Raw genomic sequence first — 18,715 nt, forward strand, 5'->3', positions numbered from 1 at the left:
GAAAACAAAGAAAATACACACAAAAAACTAGAACGATTAAAGCATGCACATAAATGCATGGAAATGTACAAACAAAGCAGGTCCCAGTATAAGCCTGCTTGGGGATGACGAGCATGAGACAATGTGGATGTGTATGTGGCTTCATCTCTCCCACTCACTACTCTGTGGGAGTAGACTGAGGATTTCTGGGACGTTTCCTGTTGACTAAATATAGCCATAAGGGGAAACCCCCCAAATATGAATGAACCTTGGACCATTTCTCAGACAAAGTAAGTGAAGACTGATGCAGAATAGAAAAAAGAGGAGAAGGGAATACGGAGCTGAATACAATGGAATAAAAATAGAGCAGAGGAGAATTCAATAGATGTTATCAGGAAACAGGTGAAAACAGAAATAAAAGAGTCAATATAGAAACAAGATAGGTAAATGAAAAGGTTGGGGGACTTGTTGCTGTTGCTTGTGATGTTTCAGCATGTAAAAAAATACAATTCTGTTACTTTAAAGACCCTGTGACTGCTCTGCATCAAAATCAGCACCTCTCCAGCATTTTCTCTGCCTAAGAGTTTCTAATGTGGGTGGAAATGAGATCCCGGGCTTTATTTTTCCTGTACAGGGCACACAAACACTTTGGGCACAAGCACAAATTTTCCAAACAGAAATACTCAAATAAAATTGTCCTGGTAAATCATGCCAGGGAGTAATATAAAACTGTTACTGGCAGATTCTACATGCACCTCTTTGTTTGAGCACAACGTGTTACTGAGGGCTGCCTAAACATAAAGTTTAAGCGCAGAGGCCTCCCTGCTACCTGATCCGACTCACCAACAGGTATTGACCAGCTGACAGCTGACTGGCCTTTTTGCAGATCTGATAAAGTTTCTAATCATCGATCATGGATCTCCAGCATGCTGCCAGGTGTACTTATGAACACCTTTACACTTGAACATGGTGTTTGTTACTGTAATCAGCACAGAAATCTAGTAACAAAACTCCACTGCGACCAGGCATGCTGTTCCCGAGAGGGCCACCGTAAAGCACACCACCAGAGACTCAAAGAAGATTCAGTCTTCTGGACTCTGTCAGTGCAAATGACAGCCAGAAAACATTCCCCAACAGCAAGATTACCTTCCAGGCCTTATAAGCACTTTAACAAACACCAAAGTCCCTTTAGTGGCCTATCCAATCCAATCCTATGTGTCTCATTTGGGCTGAGCCCCGTGAATGAAGACCTGGCGTCCTGAGTCAGCTAAGAGATTTGACCCTTGTATCCATTTTTCCCTAGAAGTCCCTTGCCTTGTGAGACCCTACCAGGTGCCAGTTGCCTCTGACAACAAAGCTACACTCATGGGTAGACTAAAGCGCACAAACCACCTTGATCCTTGAAGGGGTATCACCAAGTCTTCTACATAATTTATCAGACATCTGTTTTTGAGATGTTATCAAGGAATGTTTTCAGAGTGTGCCCAAAAAAAAGAAAAAAAGAAAGAAGAAGAAGGCTGCTCTAGTTATAAGCACACAAACCTTTGACTTTTTATTTTCATTTGCTTTTTGGTGTAGTCAACCACACTGGTTAGAATTAGGAAAAGTTCATACTTTGTGCAACAATATGTAATTTTGCAAAATGAGAGTTAGCTCAATTACTTGGTTGCTCATACTGGTGCAAATTTTAAATGCAATTATTCACGGGTTAATTTATGCTATAAAACATAATTAGAGGCTATAATAACAGCTTGAACTAATGACATGTGGGATTGTTTTTGAGAGGAGAGCGCATCTGAAGGATGCTCACTTATCACAACATTTATAGCAACATTCAACTGAACTCAGTGGTATTATATAACAAATTTTCCTTGGTAATATTTAGCAGATGAAAATAATGTCTAAGAAATGGAAAGTAGACCACACTTGAGTGAGTCTGGATGTCTCTGTGTATGTGCCTGCCAACTAAAGCTATTAAAACCCGGCGTCTGTGTTTGTGATAGGATAAGAAGTAGTTTGAGCAGGAGCAAATGCAATTTTGTGCCAAAGTGCGCACCAAAATTACCCTGCACTGACTATTCAGCAAACCCACAACCTCAGGTGTGCCTCTTTTCCAACTGTGGTGCGAACATGTTCATTTGGTGCCAGGAAATTACCAAATGGACCCAAGATGGAGCACATAAAAGCTACATTTGGACCTGCTCTTTTCAGAAACAAAGAAAAACAAGAAACCCCTGAAAAGAAAGGTGCAAAACTGCTATATGACTATAGCAGACTATCAGAACATATTATTAAACTGCACACAGGCTGTGAAAAGATATACACCAAGTCTGAAGTCATTTCTCTCCCTCTGTCGCACACACAGACACACACATACAGGAGCAGCCTACACAGCGGCATGGTTCCCATGGTTGGCGAAGTACAGTCAGAGAGAGTAAGCAGAGGTATGGTCACCAGATGTCAGGGACTGTCGAGGACATGTGGTCAGGGAATGGGCAAAACACGCATGCCGGCAAATACACGCCCACATGAAAGACACAAAAGCAAATAGACTCACAGGCTTGAATACGTAGACAGAGAAAAGCCCACACTAATATACTCTCTAAATAAACAGCACTCAGTCAGTGTGTGTGCTTTGTACGTCTGACAATCATTTACTATATAGGAATGCATAAGCACAGATGATGGTTGACATCGCCAGATCAAAGATGGTTTGGGTGCCATTTGGTTTTCATCATCATATCCCAGAAATAAAATGTATAGAGCATCCCTGTCCACAGAAAAGCTCTGCTGTCATGTAAACTGTAGAACTGGCTACTGAATATAATACTTTAAAATAGTGGTTGGTTGCTAAATAGAGAACATTTTTGAGAGACCTGCAGAGTTTTCTTGACAATGAAGTAATTGCTTTTGTGTAATGTTAAAAATGGCACTCGAATTACCAAATTTGGTGGAATAACTTTTACTAATTTTGAATAGATAAGTCTGTATGAGTCTGAACTGTAACAGTAAAAGAATGTCTTCAATAGAATATGAGGGCTTAATAAAAAGTGAAATAAGTTTTTTCCCTTGTGGAGTTGAACAGGCAGGAATAATGACCCCGAGCCCCGCTCTGTTCACTGTACTCTCTCCGAGTGGTCACATCCTCCTCTTCAGAAAAATATGTTGACATTCTTGGTGACACACTCATGACTTCCCACACTCTGACTCACAGTGTTTGGCCCTATTTGGCTTACAGGGCAGCTTGTATGCAGAGCGTATATCTTTTTTGTCACAGTCTAAAGGGTGAAGACATTTGTGTTCAATAACTTAAATGATTAATCTCCAGTGTACAGTTTACTTTAATTTGTCACAGTTTTGCTGGTGTGTTTAACCTCACAAGACAACCAAGTGCTCTTGATCGAATTTTCATCCTAAAGAGCTAAAATTTCGGCAGTGAAGATGAAGTCAAATGTCAGTTGTCTGGTTACATTTCCTGTAAATTTAAGCTCAGCTCAGTGAACTCTTACTCTTTTTTCCTGTTCAGTTGATAGGAGAAAAAAAAAAAGAACTTAATAGGCATAGTAGTCGACATCCTACCAAACTTAATGTTTGATAGGAGTTTCCTGTGAGGGACAGGAAGTAATTGACAAATTACACGATCCTTACACACAGATGAACAGCAATCACACCCATCACAGTCACAATCTGCGATCACACCAGAATTTAACTTACTAGAATTTAAGTGAATATTCATCTACTCATACACTTTACTACCCAAGTAGAGTCTGTGTGTGCGCAATAGTAGTCAGCACTGGGAGCATGAATAACACATTTTATACCACTATTTAAAATGCACACATTTTGTCTTAAATGATTCAGGGGTGGGGGCTGGAGCCAATCTGATTGTTCAGTCTGACGTCACTAGCCGTGTCTGGGTCTAAACTCCGCTGCAGCTCCATATATCAAACGATCACTGTGGCATTACTGAGAGTTGAAAAACTGTCTAAAGTCTTTCATCTTTAATAAAATGATCAGCGTTCTGCTCTACCAGGTGTAACAATTGAGTTTAACATCCAGGCATCCATGAAAACGGAATTTATGACATTTAACGGAGTTAGAAGTTAGCAGGGAGTTAGCTCGCTAGCTTCTATCTAAATACAATATAGCATGTCCTGACTGCGGGGTTTTGGAAACAAATTCAAACGTACAGCTCTGCTATCACTTCCAGCATAAATGAAGACAGAAAACTAAACAGCAGTGACGTTTGTAGGGTTACTGAAGTTGGGCTAGCTGGTATATAATGATGTGCTACGTGACCGCTAGCGACACAGCTATGTTAGCATAATATAAACAAGCTAACTTTTTTTCCACTCGATAAAAGTTAATGTGAGTGTTCTCAGTGGTCAGGAACAAATGTAATCGCATGGCAGGATGCTGTAAAAGGACCAAACTTCAGCCAGGAGAACAACTGAGATAATCCATCCATAATACGAGGTTAGTCATTCATATACTGCTGCATGGGCTGGGCTGTAGTTACATCCTAAGGTTTTAAAAACTGAGCTTAAATAAATGATTAGCGGTAATAAAAGCCGAGGGAGGTCAACAGTGATCACTGACTGTTTTAGGAGCTTTCTGAGATAAAATAGAAGAAAATACATAACATTAAACATGTTAACAACACAAAAGCCATATTAAACGCAGACTACTTTAGACCCGGAAGTAGGATTCGTCGCGTCATCACTGAACAACCGGATAGCAGCGGTCCCCAACCCCCGGGCCACGGACTGATACCGGTCCGTGAGTTGTTTGGTACTGAGCCGCGAGAGTTGAGGCTCGGGTGTGAAATGTATTGTTTTCAGAGTTTTTAATCATTAACTCAGTTTCCTGTGTTGTAGTTGTGTGTTTTATTTTGAAAGAAATGTTTATGCGTTACCATAGCGACCAGAGAGCATTAAGGGTCAGAGAGGAGGATGTTACTCTCAATGTTGTTGGCTCGTTTCAGGAGGATGCGGGTAACAAAGTTACACAATTACACAGTGAATTCACATTTATTATATTTACAAAATTTTTGTCTTGGTCATATCATTTTATTTTGTTGTATTTATCCGCAACACCTTAAAGGCCTGTTCGTGAAAATATTTTCTGACATTAAACCGGTCCGTGGCGCAAAAAAGGTTGGAGACCGCTAGCCTATAACTAGAAGTGATATGGGGCAGACTCATTTCCAGGCTACTTCATTAAGGGGAATAACCTTCAGTACTAACATGTGACTATAGGTGTGCCTACATCTTCTGTCTTTTCTCCACAAAGCCCAAATTTTTCAATTACTATATGCAGCACACTGTTTTCACTCTGAGTCCAACGTTTAAATAAAAGGTGGAATACATTAAATTAATTAAAAGGTTTTGTGTGTCATCAATAACAGACAGAAGTCTGGATTTCAGTGGGGAGAAGTACAAAATCAATATAAAATTAAATATGACATGATAACTTAACAAAAAATGAATGTGATTGATTGCTGATTGAAAGACTAGGTACACTGGCCAGGTTAAAATTCTTTATAACAGTTTAATACATCTATGCTGGTAAAATAGGAGCTTCAGTGACCTCTCTAAATTCCTCATGGAGGGTATTTCAGTGTTGTGAAGGTCAACCACTGTTCAGCTGCTAGTGAGGGGAGGGGCTGTGTGCCTCCCTGTAGCTGCTGTGTGAAACTGTGTGTCAACTGGAAAAGTTGGTATGAGACTTTTGAGAATCATCAATCACAACTCTGCCATGTACCATAACAAACTATAATGCAAAACAAAAAAAGCTGTGCTGTATGTTGACCCAATTTACTTATCTGTTCTGTTGGACAGTTTGATTAACAATTCCCAAGACAGACGTGGGCTTGAAAGCAAATTGCTTGGTTTATAAACAACATTCCACACTAGTGGTGCACATCTCACACATCGATGATTAGCTCAGGAGGGTATAATTATAATGTGATTAAACAGTGATGTAACTCCAAGTATTAAAGTTCTGCTGATGTTGACTTAGTGAACTGAAGTGGGCTACAGATCAGATAGGTCACATTCTGTACATGCCAACACACCCAGCACAGAAATCTCACTGTGAAGATCATCTTCCATTCTGCACGCAGGCATACCTGACAGCTTAGAGAACAGAGACTGAAATGGACCTGTGGTTCAAATGTCATGGGTTTGATTCTGCACCGATACCAGCTAAAAAGATCTCTGCACAATTCTATAAGCCATCAGCTAAAACCTAAAGTGTGCATGCATAAATTTAGCATTGAAACAATTTATAGATTAGTTAAGAAACAAAATCAGCCACAGTTAATCAAAGACTATTTTGGTAAGAGCTGTCGTGGGTCAGGGTTAGCAAGTGTTGCAGAAAATAGTTGAAAGTCTATAGTTTGAAAGTATACCTTTCACTAATTAAGGTGGTGGCTATATGAACTGAATAACTACAATTCAGACATTTCTAATTTGTTATTATGCCTAGAGTTAACATAATGCTCACTTGGCAAGGTCTTAGCTAGTGCTTGTGCACAAAAAATGCTAAATTAGCACATTGCTTAAACATCCTGCATGCCGTTGTCATGCGATGGCAGCAGGTGTTGACGTCATTCATCATGTCCTCCTCTGAGGTGATCCAAGTATCCCTACCTTTAAAATCACATGATGTAAATATACATAAACACAGCAGAGTTTCAGTTTTTTAAATTTCTCCAGACAGCTTTTACATGAGTATCAAGCAATGCTGCTGCTTATAGTAAACCACAATGCATTTATTTTGAGACCTATGAAACTGTCATTAGGTATAGTTGCTAAAATGACAGGCTGACTGTTCTTTATATGGAGGACCGAAAGTGGCACATTAACTGATGAACGAACGAAATAAATCCATAAAATATTATTAAAAGTGAAAGTTATTTTTTTTATTTATTTTTTTACATATATTTACATTTGTGTTTTAATTAACTGAGAAATGCAAAAAGGAAATGCTGAAATAAATAAATCTGTGGAAATTAACAGGGAAATATTCACAGTAGCATATAATACACTACAAAGCACAAAGGTACAAAGTAAAAAAACAAAAGAAAAACATAAAAAATGAATACATTTATAAAAACTGAATCGCAAAGTGAGCTCCCTTCTATAGAGCTCACTAAATTGGAGCATGTTGCTCTAATAGGATGCCACAATTACGAGAAGTTTGTGACATTTCTTCCCTCCGTCATCGACTGTGAAATGCTGAGGTTGCTATGCGCTGAGGTGCATAGAAGTCACCCATACTCCGCTACCACACATAAAGAGTTCTTTTCCTCCTTCGGTATTAATATCAATACAAAAACTGTGTCGGGGACTTCATGGCATGGATTTCCATGGTCGAGGAGCTCCTGTAGGTGCGACACATCTGTAATACAGTTATGATTTTGACATCTTTGGTCCTCCATACTTCTGCGGTATTTCTCTGCCCGGTCACTCTAGATTGTTTACTATTCAACTAAGCCCAAATGCAATGTGGATTATTTCCCGGCAGAGCTCACTGCAGCTGAATCCCATCCTCTCATGTCTCAAGTCTCTGTGAACTCCAACCCCGCTCATTGAAACAGACACACACACACACACACACACACACACACACACACACACACACACACACACACACACAGATAGAGGCATACCAAAATGTCCTGTTGGCCCAAGGCAGCTGCTGCTAATTTTAGACGGCATGTAACGCCTGCCGTGCCCCAGACCTCCTGCCGCTCAACAAACCACGCCTCCTCTTCCTTTCCAATATGAATTTCCCCCAGGAACACCCCCCACCCCCATAAGTTACCAAAGCTCACAATCCAGACCTACTCTAACCACCTATCAGTTCTCCAGGATCCAGTTGGCTCATTGGAGACCTTTGGCATAAATTCAGGGAAAATATTGGGCAATTTTCTGTGGGAAAACAGACTTAACATATATGATATATTATTAATTAGTTTGACCATTTCTGTCTCTTCCATGTCAGCAAAACTAAAGATATGCCTCTAAAATGGTACTTAAGCCTGTGAAAACCACTGAAGGGACATGTGTGGTTTAGTAAGAAATGTCTTTTGGTGTTAGCCAATGATTGACCCAGGAACAAACAGTTTCCACTGAGGTAATAATAGTTTTCATAAATATTGTGAAAAAAGAAGACAAAAGAAAGTCACAAATGAAAGCTAAGCCTAAAGTTAAATAGAAAAACAACATGTTTCAGTGAGAATTTGCCAGTTTGGAGGTAAGTGAAATGCACAAACTGAAACAACAAATGCCTGCAGGCGGCCCAGCCCCCCACTTAACTCAACCCATTACCCCAGCCCTCCACTGCAAGCCGTAGTCACAAATCTTAATGCCAAGCTCTAGCTATAGCATCCCCTTCAACTTCACCCTACCCCAGGCATACTTTTCTCTTTTAGAGATAACTAAGAGAAAATCAGCCACTTTACAGATCTTGGACAAGATCAATTTCTGGTTGAACCCACGAAGTATTATAGATCATAATGGAACATCAGGCTTGCAGTGCTGTGAACCATACTAAAGAGGCAGCAAAAGATCCAAAGGTTATCTTTTTAAATGAAAAATCCAAAATGCTTGTCCTGTAACTATCTCTGTGTTGCTTCTGGTTCAAGCTGATGTCAATGCTTTGCTTGCTGTCTTTCCCGAAAATGCACATTCCCATCATCTCAATCCTCGTGTACCACTTCTTAATTTCCCTCTGACTTGGCCCCGAAAAATTTGTGGGCTTGTGTGCATTTGAGTTTGTGTGTGTGCGTTGGAAGGGGGGGGCAGCTAAGAGTCCAAAGGGCTGAGGTCATCTATGTAAACATATCACAGACACTACAGAGAGGTCCATGAATGAGCGCAGGCAAAGACTCATAGACTTTTACATATGCTTTGCTGTTCCATGCTTGTGGCTTGTACGCCACATGGGCAACAGTTAATTAGAATGATGAAGCACCCGGTATTCACTGGCTGATCTGGAAACCACATGCAAGCCCTGGTAAAAGCACATGAGTTTACCAAGACACACAAACACACATGCACACACACTCATATCAGCTTTTAGGGGAACCCTGGCCAGGCTGAGCTCCATCTGACTACTATAATTACATAGTAATAATACACCGAGGCCTGGATTTAACAACATGACATCACAACTGTTTCCTAATCTAACCAATTAGTAGCCATGGAAACCACTTGCCACTGGCAGCTGACAGACCCTAATCACTATCAGACTGTGGGAATCTTTGTTTGCATGTGGGATGGACAAATGAGCCACTTAGCTAATTAACTGTTAGATTAAATGCTGGTAATTTTGCTGTTTCTTTGTTTTACTGATCAATTAATGCTCAAAGCAATATTATTATCTGAAGAACAAACCAATCAGTGTTTATTTTCTCTTTAGAAGTCACTAATTTGGATGTCAGCACATAATAGACAACAGTTGCTGGTGTTAAGTGTCATTAATTCTTTGTCTAAACAGGAAATAAACTGACTGTTTACATGCCAAGAAGACCAAAGTGCTCCTAGAATACCTAAAGGAAGATGTGAATCATCTAATGAATTCAGACATCTTTCACATCCATTAGCGCCATGCGTTATTAATGAATCTCTACAGTAAATTAATTCTTTAATAACAGATGTCTGCTACCTGATTGTGACTTTTTATGCACTTTAAATGGATGGTAGTGGCCTCAAACTTGAAGTCAGTACCATGTGATAAAGCAATGAAAATGACACTGTGCACGGCTCATACACAGAAAAGACTGTTCCGATTTTCTGAGGAAGCCTTCCATTTGTCTTAAGATCTGCTAAAGTATTGATGAGGATGGACGCTGATGGTGATGACAATGAGTATCAATTATTGATGAAATCATTAGCATGTCAGCTGCAGACCGCAGACGACGAGTGCGTATATATGTGTGCACGACATACTGCTCTGCAAGGGTTTATTCATGCTTATCCAGAGAGCCAGTCAGACAGAAATCACCTCTCTATATCTTTGCGGAAGACAAACAATGCTTGCTAAAATTCCTACCACATGACTAAACACTTGCACTCGAATGAGTCAGAAGAGGTTTTTATAACTTTGTCCAGCTCCTGTATTTACTCTTAACCTCCGCTGCTTGGCTAAGTCTTCGGCTTACAGAGCGCTCAGTACTATTAGTGTAATAGTAGCCCTTCTCTATTTAAGTGGCTGGTTGGGGCTGAAAGCTATTAGCACTATTATTGTCTTTGATATAGTGTATACACACTTAGCTGAAACAAGACAAATGTTCATTTAGATGAGACAAAGAGGCCCAAGTGGTTTAATTGTATTCAGCGGCTGCCCATTACTATATGTCAAAGCTCTTGGCTTTACAGTGGGATCTCCAGTGCTACCTGTTAAACTACAGTATCAGTAAGAGTCAGAATATTCTGCAGTTTTTCATGGCCTCATTCAAGAAACCAAAACTCATTTGTGCTATTTATTAACTGATTTTTCAGCACTTTAGTTTTAAATGTTCAAGGATTATGCAAGAAACAGAGTCTTTTGCTTCTGCTTGTTTGAGAACTTTCCACTCTCTTTCTAAAAGTCCTGCATTGGTGTAAGTGCATGTTGCCTGGTATGGCTGCCATGTTTAAACATGGCCAAAATAGTTTCTCCATCTGCTGCTGCTGTGCCCCCACCCCAACCACCGCACATACACTTGTGTATAAATGCGTGTGTGTGTTCCTGTGCCTCTGAGCGTCTTAAGTGTGCGTGGTATGCTGTGGTTCCTAGCTGGCGCCAAATTTAGTCCCAGGCAGTGAGCCTCGGTATAACTGTTGCTCTAAAGTCCCATCATCCCCGAGCCAAACGCTTCCACAGATGCCTTTCTGATGGTAAAACACAACGGCAACTATCAAAACTTATTCTAGACTACCGAACAACTGGGAAGCTAGTATACCTCAAAACCTGACTAAAAAGCTGATTCTCCTCCAAGTTGTGGAGATGTGGATGTCAATGACAGCTGACAGGAACCACAAGACAAACAAAGCAGTGTTGTAAAACAGACAGCTAGTAGGGGAATACTGCACATTACAACTAGTGCAACAAAAATCGCTTTGTTTTATTTGATTAAAATGGGTGTAGGAGGCTGTGATGTCATGCAGCAGGGCTTCCAACATGTTAAGCATATTCATATGTATCTCCTTGTTGCAAGATTTCTGTCAGAAAAGATCACTAGCAGTGCCCAATTTATTTTTTCTTCATTAAAACTTCACTATAAGGAAACAGTAATGACTACATATCAGAATATGTAGGCAAACGATTATCTGCGCAGACATGTACAGATTCAGTTTGATCATGAAAGCCAACTTCTTTTAAGTTTGATTCTTATGACATTAATTTTCCTAAACATTAGATAAGATAACCTCTAGTCCATGTTTGGGTTTCATCCTTGGATCACTGTGACTTTCTGTCTTTGGTTTTATGTCATTTAACTTTATAAGTCAAAGTTCAGTACACTTTGGCTGGAAGCAATGACAGACAGAAAAGTGGATACCAGTTCTTGCCCCGAGTATGTGTTTCAGTGACACTAAAAAGTAAATGGCAATAATACACTTAGGGGGAATGGCAGGCTATAAGAGCAGAAAGGACTGGAAAACTTTTCTGGAAGCCAGAGGTGTGAGACAGCCATGTGAAATTTTATACTGTGAATGAAAGAAAGCGATAACGCTGAGGTGAAACATTATTTCTGACGGACACCGCAGACCTCACAGACAGAAGGTCAAAGACACGTAGAGAGAGAGAGAGAGAGAGAGAGAGAGAGAGAGAGAGAGAGAGAGAGAGAGAAGAGCCGAGCAAAGAAAAAAAACCTGTTTAAACAGAGTGACTTACCGCCAAGGCCTGCAGCCTTTCTTTGTGGAGTTGAGCCTCCTCACACGACATCCTGAGGGGGAAGCAGGGGAAAGGGGGGTGAGAGGAGAACAAGAGGTGAGATCGGGGAAGAAGGAGAGCTGCAGTCCCTCAGTGAGAGGTAGGAAGAGAGGTGGAAAGTAGAGGAGAGAGAGGGAGACAGGGAGAGGAGGAGGAGTATCCAGATGAAGTCTTTCCTCGGCAATAATCCAACCAGAGAGAGGAGACAACGGGAGAAGAGGCTTGCGCTGAGAGGAAGCAAAGATCTCTCACTCACTGGCCATGTGCCCTCACACTCAGCCCACTGCTTGCATTTGCTGTCTCTCGCTCTCTGTCTATCACCCACTCTTTCTTTTGCGCTCTCTGTCTCTCCTCCCATTTGTCCCCTCCCTCCCTCCCTCCCTCCCTCTCTTCTTTAGGCATGAGCCATGTGTGATTAAACAGCTGGGAGGAGCAGCTGAGAGAAGGATGGTGAAGGAAAGGGAGAGAGAACTAGCAGTATGGAGGTCGAGCTGTGTGAGAAAAAAGGAGGGAGAAAAAGGAATGAGGTAGAGAAAAAAAACAGTGAAATCAAAATTGCAGAAGTAAGGAAAACAGAAGGAAAAGAGTAATTTGTCAAATTTGAAAGATGAACTCCCCGAAGGCGCTCAAGAATAGACAAGACAAGAAAAAAAAGGAAAACTATAGGACTGTTTTTCCCCCTTTTTTCAGCAGTTTTCCTTTCTCCTTATCCTAAAGGTGACTTGGATGTAAGCCGTCTTATTATTGAGATCAGTCAACAAAGTGATACCTCCTGCCATAATCACTGATCACTTCTTAGGAGCAGGAGATAAACATACAGATAAGGAAATCACTGTTTAGGGGGATTAAAGCATTAAAACCTAGCCTTTTATTTCAGATTACCTGTAAATAATTTTACTTATTACTTTTGACTTTTTGACCAATCTAATTTTATCAAAAACATCTGCACAATGGTGCCATAGAAGCTAATCAATTTAGTTATTGTGGTTTTTCATTTCCTTTGACTCACGACTTGAGTCAAAGCTTCCTTGGAACACTTGCAGGATGCTCTGGTTACGTCTAAACTCTGAGCTCAGAAAACTGTGTGTTAATCCACTGACAAGTAACAATCCTTACTCATATCCTCAGTCCTTTTCTTTGTCCACTTCTAAGCTCAGGTTCTCTTCCACTTCTCTTAACATATGGTGTACCACAAGGTTCTTTATTAGGGCCTATATTGATTCGGATATTTCTGTTATATATGTTTAAAACCTCAGTTTTTTTTTTCTTGCTTTTATCATTTAAGAAATATGGTCGAGTTGAGTTCCATAGTGTCAAGATCTGAATTAAAATGATTGTAATTCCTTGGAACATTTGCTGAGGAACACTGACTAAGCTTTGTATGTACTCACTCACTGTTACTAATTCAGTTGCAGTGAAGAGTGCCCATGAACTTCAGAGTCCATTTAAAGATTCTGGTTTTGACTTTTATACCTCTGCGTGGATAAACTAATGTATACATGAGTGAATTTATACGTCCATACATTGCCAACATTTCCCTGGTGTCATGTGATCAGAACCTGTTCAGCATACAAGGCTGGAAACTAAAGGAGACATCTATGGATGTGTTATTACTTGAAATAGTCTTATCTTGTAATAGTGGAGTAGGAGATAAAAGTGATCTTGTTGTCACCCTTTATGGACAGCACCCAGGGATATTTGATCCCCAGGGTGCACAGTTCAACAGCAAAAACTGTCCACCGATGACCAAAGCAGACATTGTTTCCATTTGCTATGGAAATATTGATCTTATTATTTAACTGAACTTGTATTTGTGTCTTTCAGAGTAAGCAATTTAACCTCCTGACACTCAAGCTATGGTTTGGGATCCAGTTTTACTTTGTACTATCTATTTGTGATTAGTTTGACCTGGTTAGTAAATGATCTAAACTTCCTCTTTGAACAGGAAATTGTTACTGCTTTAGAAATTAGTTTAATGTGTCTCTTTAAAAAAGTATGCTCTCATCAAGGTCAAGGTCAAGGTAACTTTATTTATACCCAAAGGCAAGGTAAATTTGCTTTACAGAAAAATGACAGCTTTCTCATATGGAGAAAGGTGGTTTATTTTATACCACAACAAAATAAGGTCAGTGTTGCTTCACAAAATATTACACTGCAAAATCTCCAGTGTTAAATTGACACTAGAAAGTGTCTATATGTGTCCACTCTTTTGAGTGTTAAATTAACACTTCTGACAGTGTTATATTTCTAACAGTAAGATAGTCAGTGTTAAAGATTAACAATGACTAACATTAGCAGTGGGGTTTTTTCTAACACTGAAATATTACTAGCATTTTTAGTTATTTTCCAGTGATAGAAAATCAGCACAGCTCAGTGTTAGTCATTATTAATCTTTAACACTGACTATCTTACTGTTAGAAATATAACACTGTCAGAAGTGTTAATTTAACACTCAAAAGAGTGGACACATATAGACACTTTCTAGTGTCAATTTAACACTGGAGATTTTGCAGTGTATAGTCTGCCTGACATACCGATGACGACTGATATTTTCAGTTGATATTTGCCATTTGCATCTATCAGTACTGGTATTTATAATGTCTGATAAATGAAAATGAAAATAGTGAAGAAGAGATGGGAGAAGCATCATTCAACAGTGTTATGAATGTTAAAATCTCAAAGTTTGTCTACAAGAGCGCACAACTTCCCCGCTGGCAACATATGTGTTTGGAAAATCACAAAAGGAACAGTCATCTCTCTGAGTAGAGTCAAGTAGAGCCTAAAGGAGTCAATGAATAACTACACATAAGAATTGTTAAGTAATCTTGCCTTTCATGGGTCTTTTGGTCACATATTCTTTTGGGCCAAATATTGGCAATATTTATATATAAAAATCCACCAAATCACCAAATATCTGTATTAGTCATAAAGATAACATATCATTCAGGCTCTATAAAGTATAAAACACTATTGAGAAGACTGAGGCAAAATGTGCTGAGAAGACAACATGTAATGTCTCCATATGAGGACACAGAGTCTCAGGAGGTCAAACCTTCAACCTAAATGTTGCTAATGCAGCAGCTTTTTAGCTCAGCAGATTAAAATGTTTTCTTTTGTTCTAAGCGACATATTGATAATAAATAAGTTCTGGCAGAGAAGCTCAACTTTGCTAGAGGTCCAGGTGATTGCATCTTTCATTTCAAAACAATTTTTCCACCATGTTGCGATGTCTTAAATAGATGTTTAAACAGTGGTGATTCAGTGTCAAACTGTTCACAGGGAATGGCAAATTGATGCAATTCCTTTGAAATAACAGGTCACCCATGTTCAAAAAAGCCCAAACCTGCACAGTTCTAAATTTTAGACTACACATGGTTATCACGCTATCATCGAAGAAGCTGACTTGGCAGGTTCCATTTTCTGGCCTCTCTGGTGATCCATTTATTTTAGTGCAAATCAAAGCAACATCAACAGAAGCTGCCTACATTAGAGGATCAGACGCAGGGTGAAAAAAAAGGATAAAAAAAGGAAGATAACTGTGTCGCTCCATGAGCTGGGTGTGGAGATGAACATCAGTGGAGCATCTTTGTTAAGATAAACTGCAAAAACACATCATTGAAAGACACACACACACACACAGATAAGGCAGTGGTTTTTTTAAATGGGTCACTGTTACCTGTGACCCATTTAAAAAACTCACTAGGTTCACCTGAGTTTCACATATTCTTCTTTTCACACCTCTAAGACCTTTTTAATCTTCCTGTCTTACCTTTTCTGCTCATTCTTTCTTTCCTTTGCTGCATTCCTGCTCTCTTTCTCTTTTTTGTTCTTACTCATTTTTTCTTACAGTTTTTCAACTTCTTTTCTTCCTTCCGATTCCTTTAATACCCTCTCTTCATCTTATCCTCCCTACCTTTATCACCCCCCCCCTCCCCCAGTGCTCTCATTCCTACTCGTATCCCACCTGTCCTTCCTTCCATCTGTTCACTTTCTCTTTCTTTTCCCTCAAATGTGCCCTTCTTCTTCATTTTCCTTTTTTCTTCATCCCTCCTTCCACAAGCAGACATCCTTATAAGGAGAAACAGCAGCAGCAGTCCGGGATAACTCTTTAGGGAATACAGAAGCATGTAACACACACACACGCACACACACAAGCTTGCATTCAGACACACAAGGACACAACAGCCACTGCATTACTCAAAGACAAGAATGTGGATGAAAAAAAAACTGCAGCTGTCCCTTGAGTGAGTGTGTGTAGTTTTAATATTTACACACTGAAGATACTCTGGGAAAATCAACCAGAAATGATAAATGTGTTATTATAGTGTTATTGCATAAAAAAAGCACACAGTCGCAGATACTGTAGCCTGGTGGGATTCAGGACCGCTGACGCATTCATTTAGCTTTGCATGTCTTTTGTCACAGCGATAAAATGTTTTAGTATTTAGTTATGCTTCAGGTTTTACTTATTCAGTCTTACTGAAATATTCATAGTAACTAATGTTCAGTCATCTTTATGTACATCATCTGGTAAGAATTAACAAAAAAAGACAAAAATCACCTCACTGAATGTCTCAGAGGACAACTGTGAAGCAAATACATTGCTGGAAAGTGTCTCTTTTACGCAGTAAAATTATTTTTAAATCAGATTTGTCCTGTACCTGATGCTACCTAATGATTAACTTTTGGTCACATATTCTTTTGGGCCAAATCCTTAATATAGCATTCTGCTACACCTTGAAAGTCATCTTCATTAGAACGCATTGCCACATCCTTAACATAAATCATATCCCATATAACCTTGAACTATTTGGGATCTTGAAAATAAACAATTTATAACTGTAATCAGAGCTCAAGTCTGGCATGTCTGAGTGCTTTAGTTTAACCTGGATTCATACCAGTTACCTCATATTGGCTGCTCGCACTGTCATTACAAATCATTCTTCCTTACTAATAATACATCGTACTTTTCTTTCTTTTCTTGTTTTGGGCCTACTGTACTTTTAACTCTCTCCTTGTCCACCTCCCCTCCTCCTCCAGCCCCTTCATTCTGGCGTCAGACACGCTGGTTTGTCGTTGACGGAGACAACAGCATCATTGTTCTTCTGCATCGCAACGAGGACGCGATGACCTCACTGCACAGCTAGGCCAGCTCCGCCTACTCCCCCAAATCCAGCCCAGACGTAATGGCCTCCAGATGTGGAACCAGAAGCAGTGAGACCCACACACACACAGACACACACACACGCGCACAAATGTAACAACATGCAAAGTAAGAGTAGGTGGAAAAGGGAATGAGCAAATATGGACAAGGAAAGTAAGACAGAAAATTGCATCTGTGTGCAATGTTAATGGGACTTTTGCCTGCCTCTCCTGAGCTCAGTACTCCCACACTTCAGTTTTCCCCCAAATAACTAAAAAAACACATCAGCTACAGACTACAAACTATTACTTATTGTATGTGAGTTTGAGAGATTGGAAGAGAAAGAGGATGTGGAGGGAGTAAAAGCAACCCAAACAGACATATTTCTAGCTATGGTACTGCCAGACCTTGATCTCATTCATATTTTATACATCACTTAGAGAAGCCAAGCTGGGTTTGTGTGTCACACAGTCTGTCTGCCTGTCTGCATTTAAAATGCACAAATTTATGGGGTTTTCTTTCAAACTCATTTTCACCTTTTCCCCATTCATTTTGTAGTTTCAGTTATAAAGTCCTTTTTAGATGTAATGATCAGCATTTATGAAGGGCAGTTTAGGGTAGAAAAGCCTCTGAAGCATGCACTTTCGTAAGACACTGGCTTTCAGTATTTCATCACACATATTTACTTTACTACTTGCTCATCTCAACAACCAGCTGTCTGTATTTAGTCTGCCACAGTCTCATGTGAATCAGCTTCTTCAGGTTTTCTTTACCGTTGCCGTTAATTGTTAACAGCTACTTTCCACACAAAAAACCACACAAAACATAAAACCAGATCAGGGTACCTATACACCGTTTAAGGAAGCATAACCTTGTGTATTACCCACAAGCATATTAGAATAACTCACCTAGATCACACTGAATTCAAAGCTGAATACTGTATATGACATATAATCTAAAACGTTTCTAGTCAACTGCAAAGTGAGATTATAATGAAGCAAACTTCTCATTTCTATCTGAATTTACTGACAATTTACATTGAGAGAGGGGAGTGCACATGGATGTCGATGCATGCTATTTTAGGCACTGCATGCATCCATAAAAGCTGCTATATAGCTGAGATGCAGATGGGAAGCCAGAGGTCTTGGCCTTGAAAAACTCACAACCTCAGCATGTTCTTTCGGCTCCTTCTTTTTCCGAATGTCTAGCTGTAATTTCTCATCCTCGGGCACTTTTTATTTGTAAGAGCAAATCTGTGAGTAAAACGAAAGCGTGTTAATTGTAAAAACAACTGTTTTGTGTTCAGGCTTTAGGTGATTTTTGATGCACTGGAAGGAAAAAGGCTGGATCTTTTACTATCTTTTAATCTTTTAATGATCTTTTAATATATTACTGTTTATATATAAGTTAGGAGGTAAATTTATTTATATAGTGCCTCTACAGACAAGGTACTGAAACCACCTGAGACCAGACATAAACAAAGTAAAATGCAACACAAATGATAATTTAAAAGATGAGTCTTTGGTGGCTCACAGATCATAGACTCGAGGGCAAATTATAGATTGAAGGGGCACAACTGAGGTTTTAGTCTGGATTTTGGGATGGATAACAGGCCCTGATCAGAAAACCTGAGAGTCCTGCTGAGGGCATATGGCTGTAAAAGGTCAC

The 18,715-nt window shown here is 39.6% G+C and overlaps 1 protein-coding gene across 4 annotated transcripts in view; it reads right to left on the reverse strand.

Moving 5' to 3' along the window:
• The window catches only part of palm2akap2 (PALM2 and AKAP2 fusion), a 97,519-nt gene that overhangs the window by 74,652 nt on the left and 4,152 nt on the right, over nt 1-18,715 (reverse strand). For 2 of the 4 annotated variants that reach the window (XM_080304400.1, XM_080304399.1), the window contains exons 1-2: nt 15,674-16,031; nt 11,866-11,917 (exon numbers count right to left, since the gene is read on the reverse strand). In XM_080304400.1, coding sequence (XP_080160526.1) covers nt 11,866-11,917; nt 15,674-15,741 — 120 coding nt within the window. In that variant the 5' untranslated portion in view covers nt 15,742-16,031. Of the gene's footprint in view, nt 1-11,865; nt 11,918-15,673; nt 16,032-18,715 lie in introns of those variants that run through there. The other 2 variants (XM_080304402.1, XM_080304401.1) reach the window with 2 other exon arrangements.

Source organism: Astatotilapia calliptera, chromosome 7 (genome assembly GCF_964374335.1).
Source record: "Astatotilapia calliptera chromosome 7, fAstCal68.1, whole genome shotgun sequence".
Classification (NCBI taxonomy): domain Eukaryota; kingdom Metazoa; phylum Chordata; class Actinopteri; order Cichliformes; family Cichlidae; genus Astatotilapia; species Astatotilapia calliptera.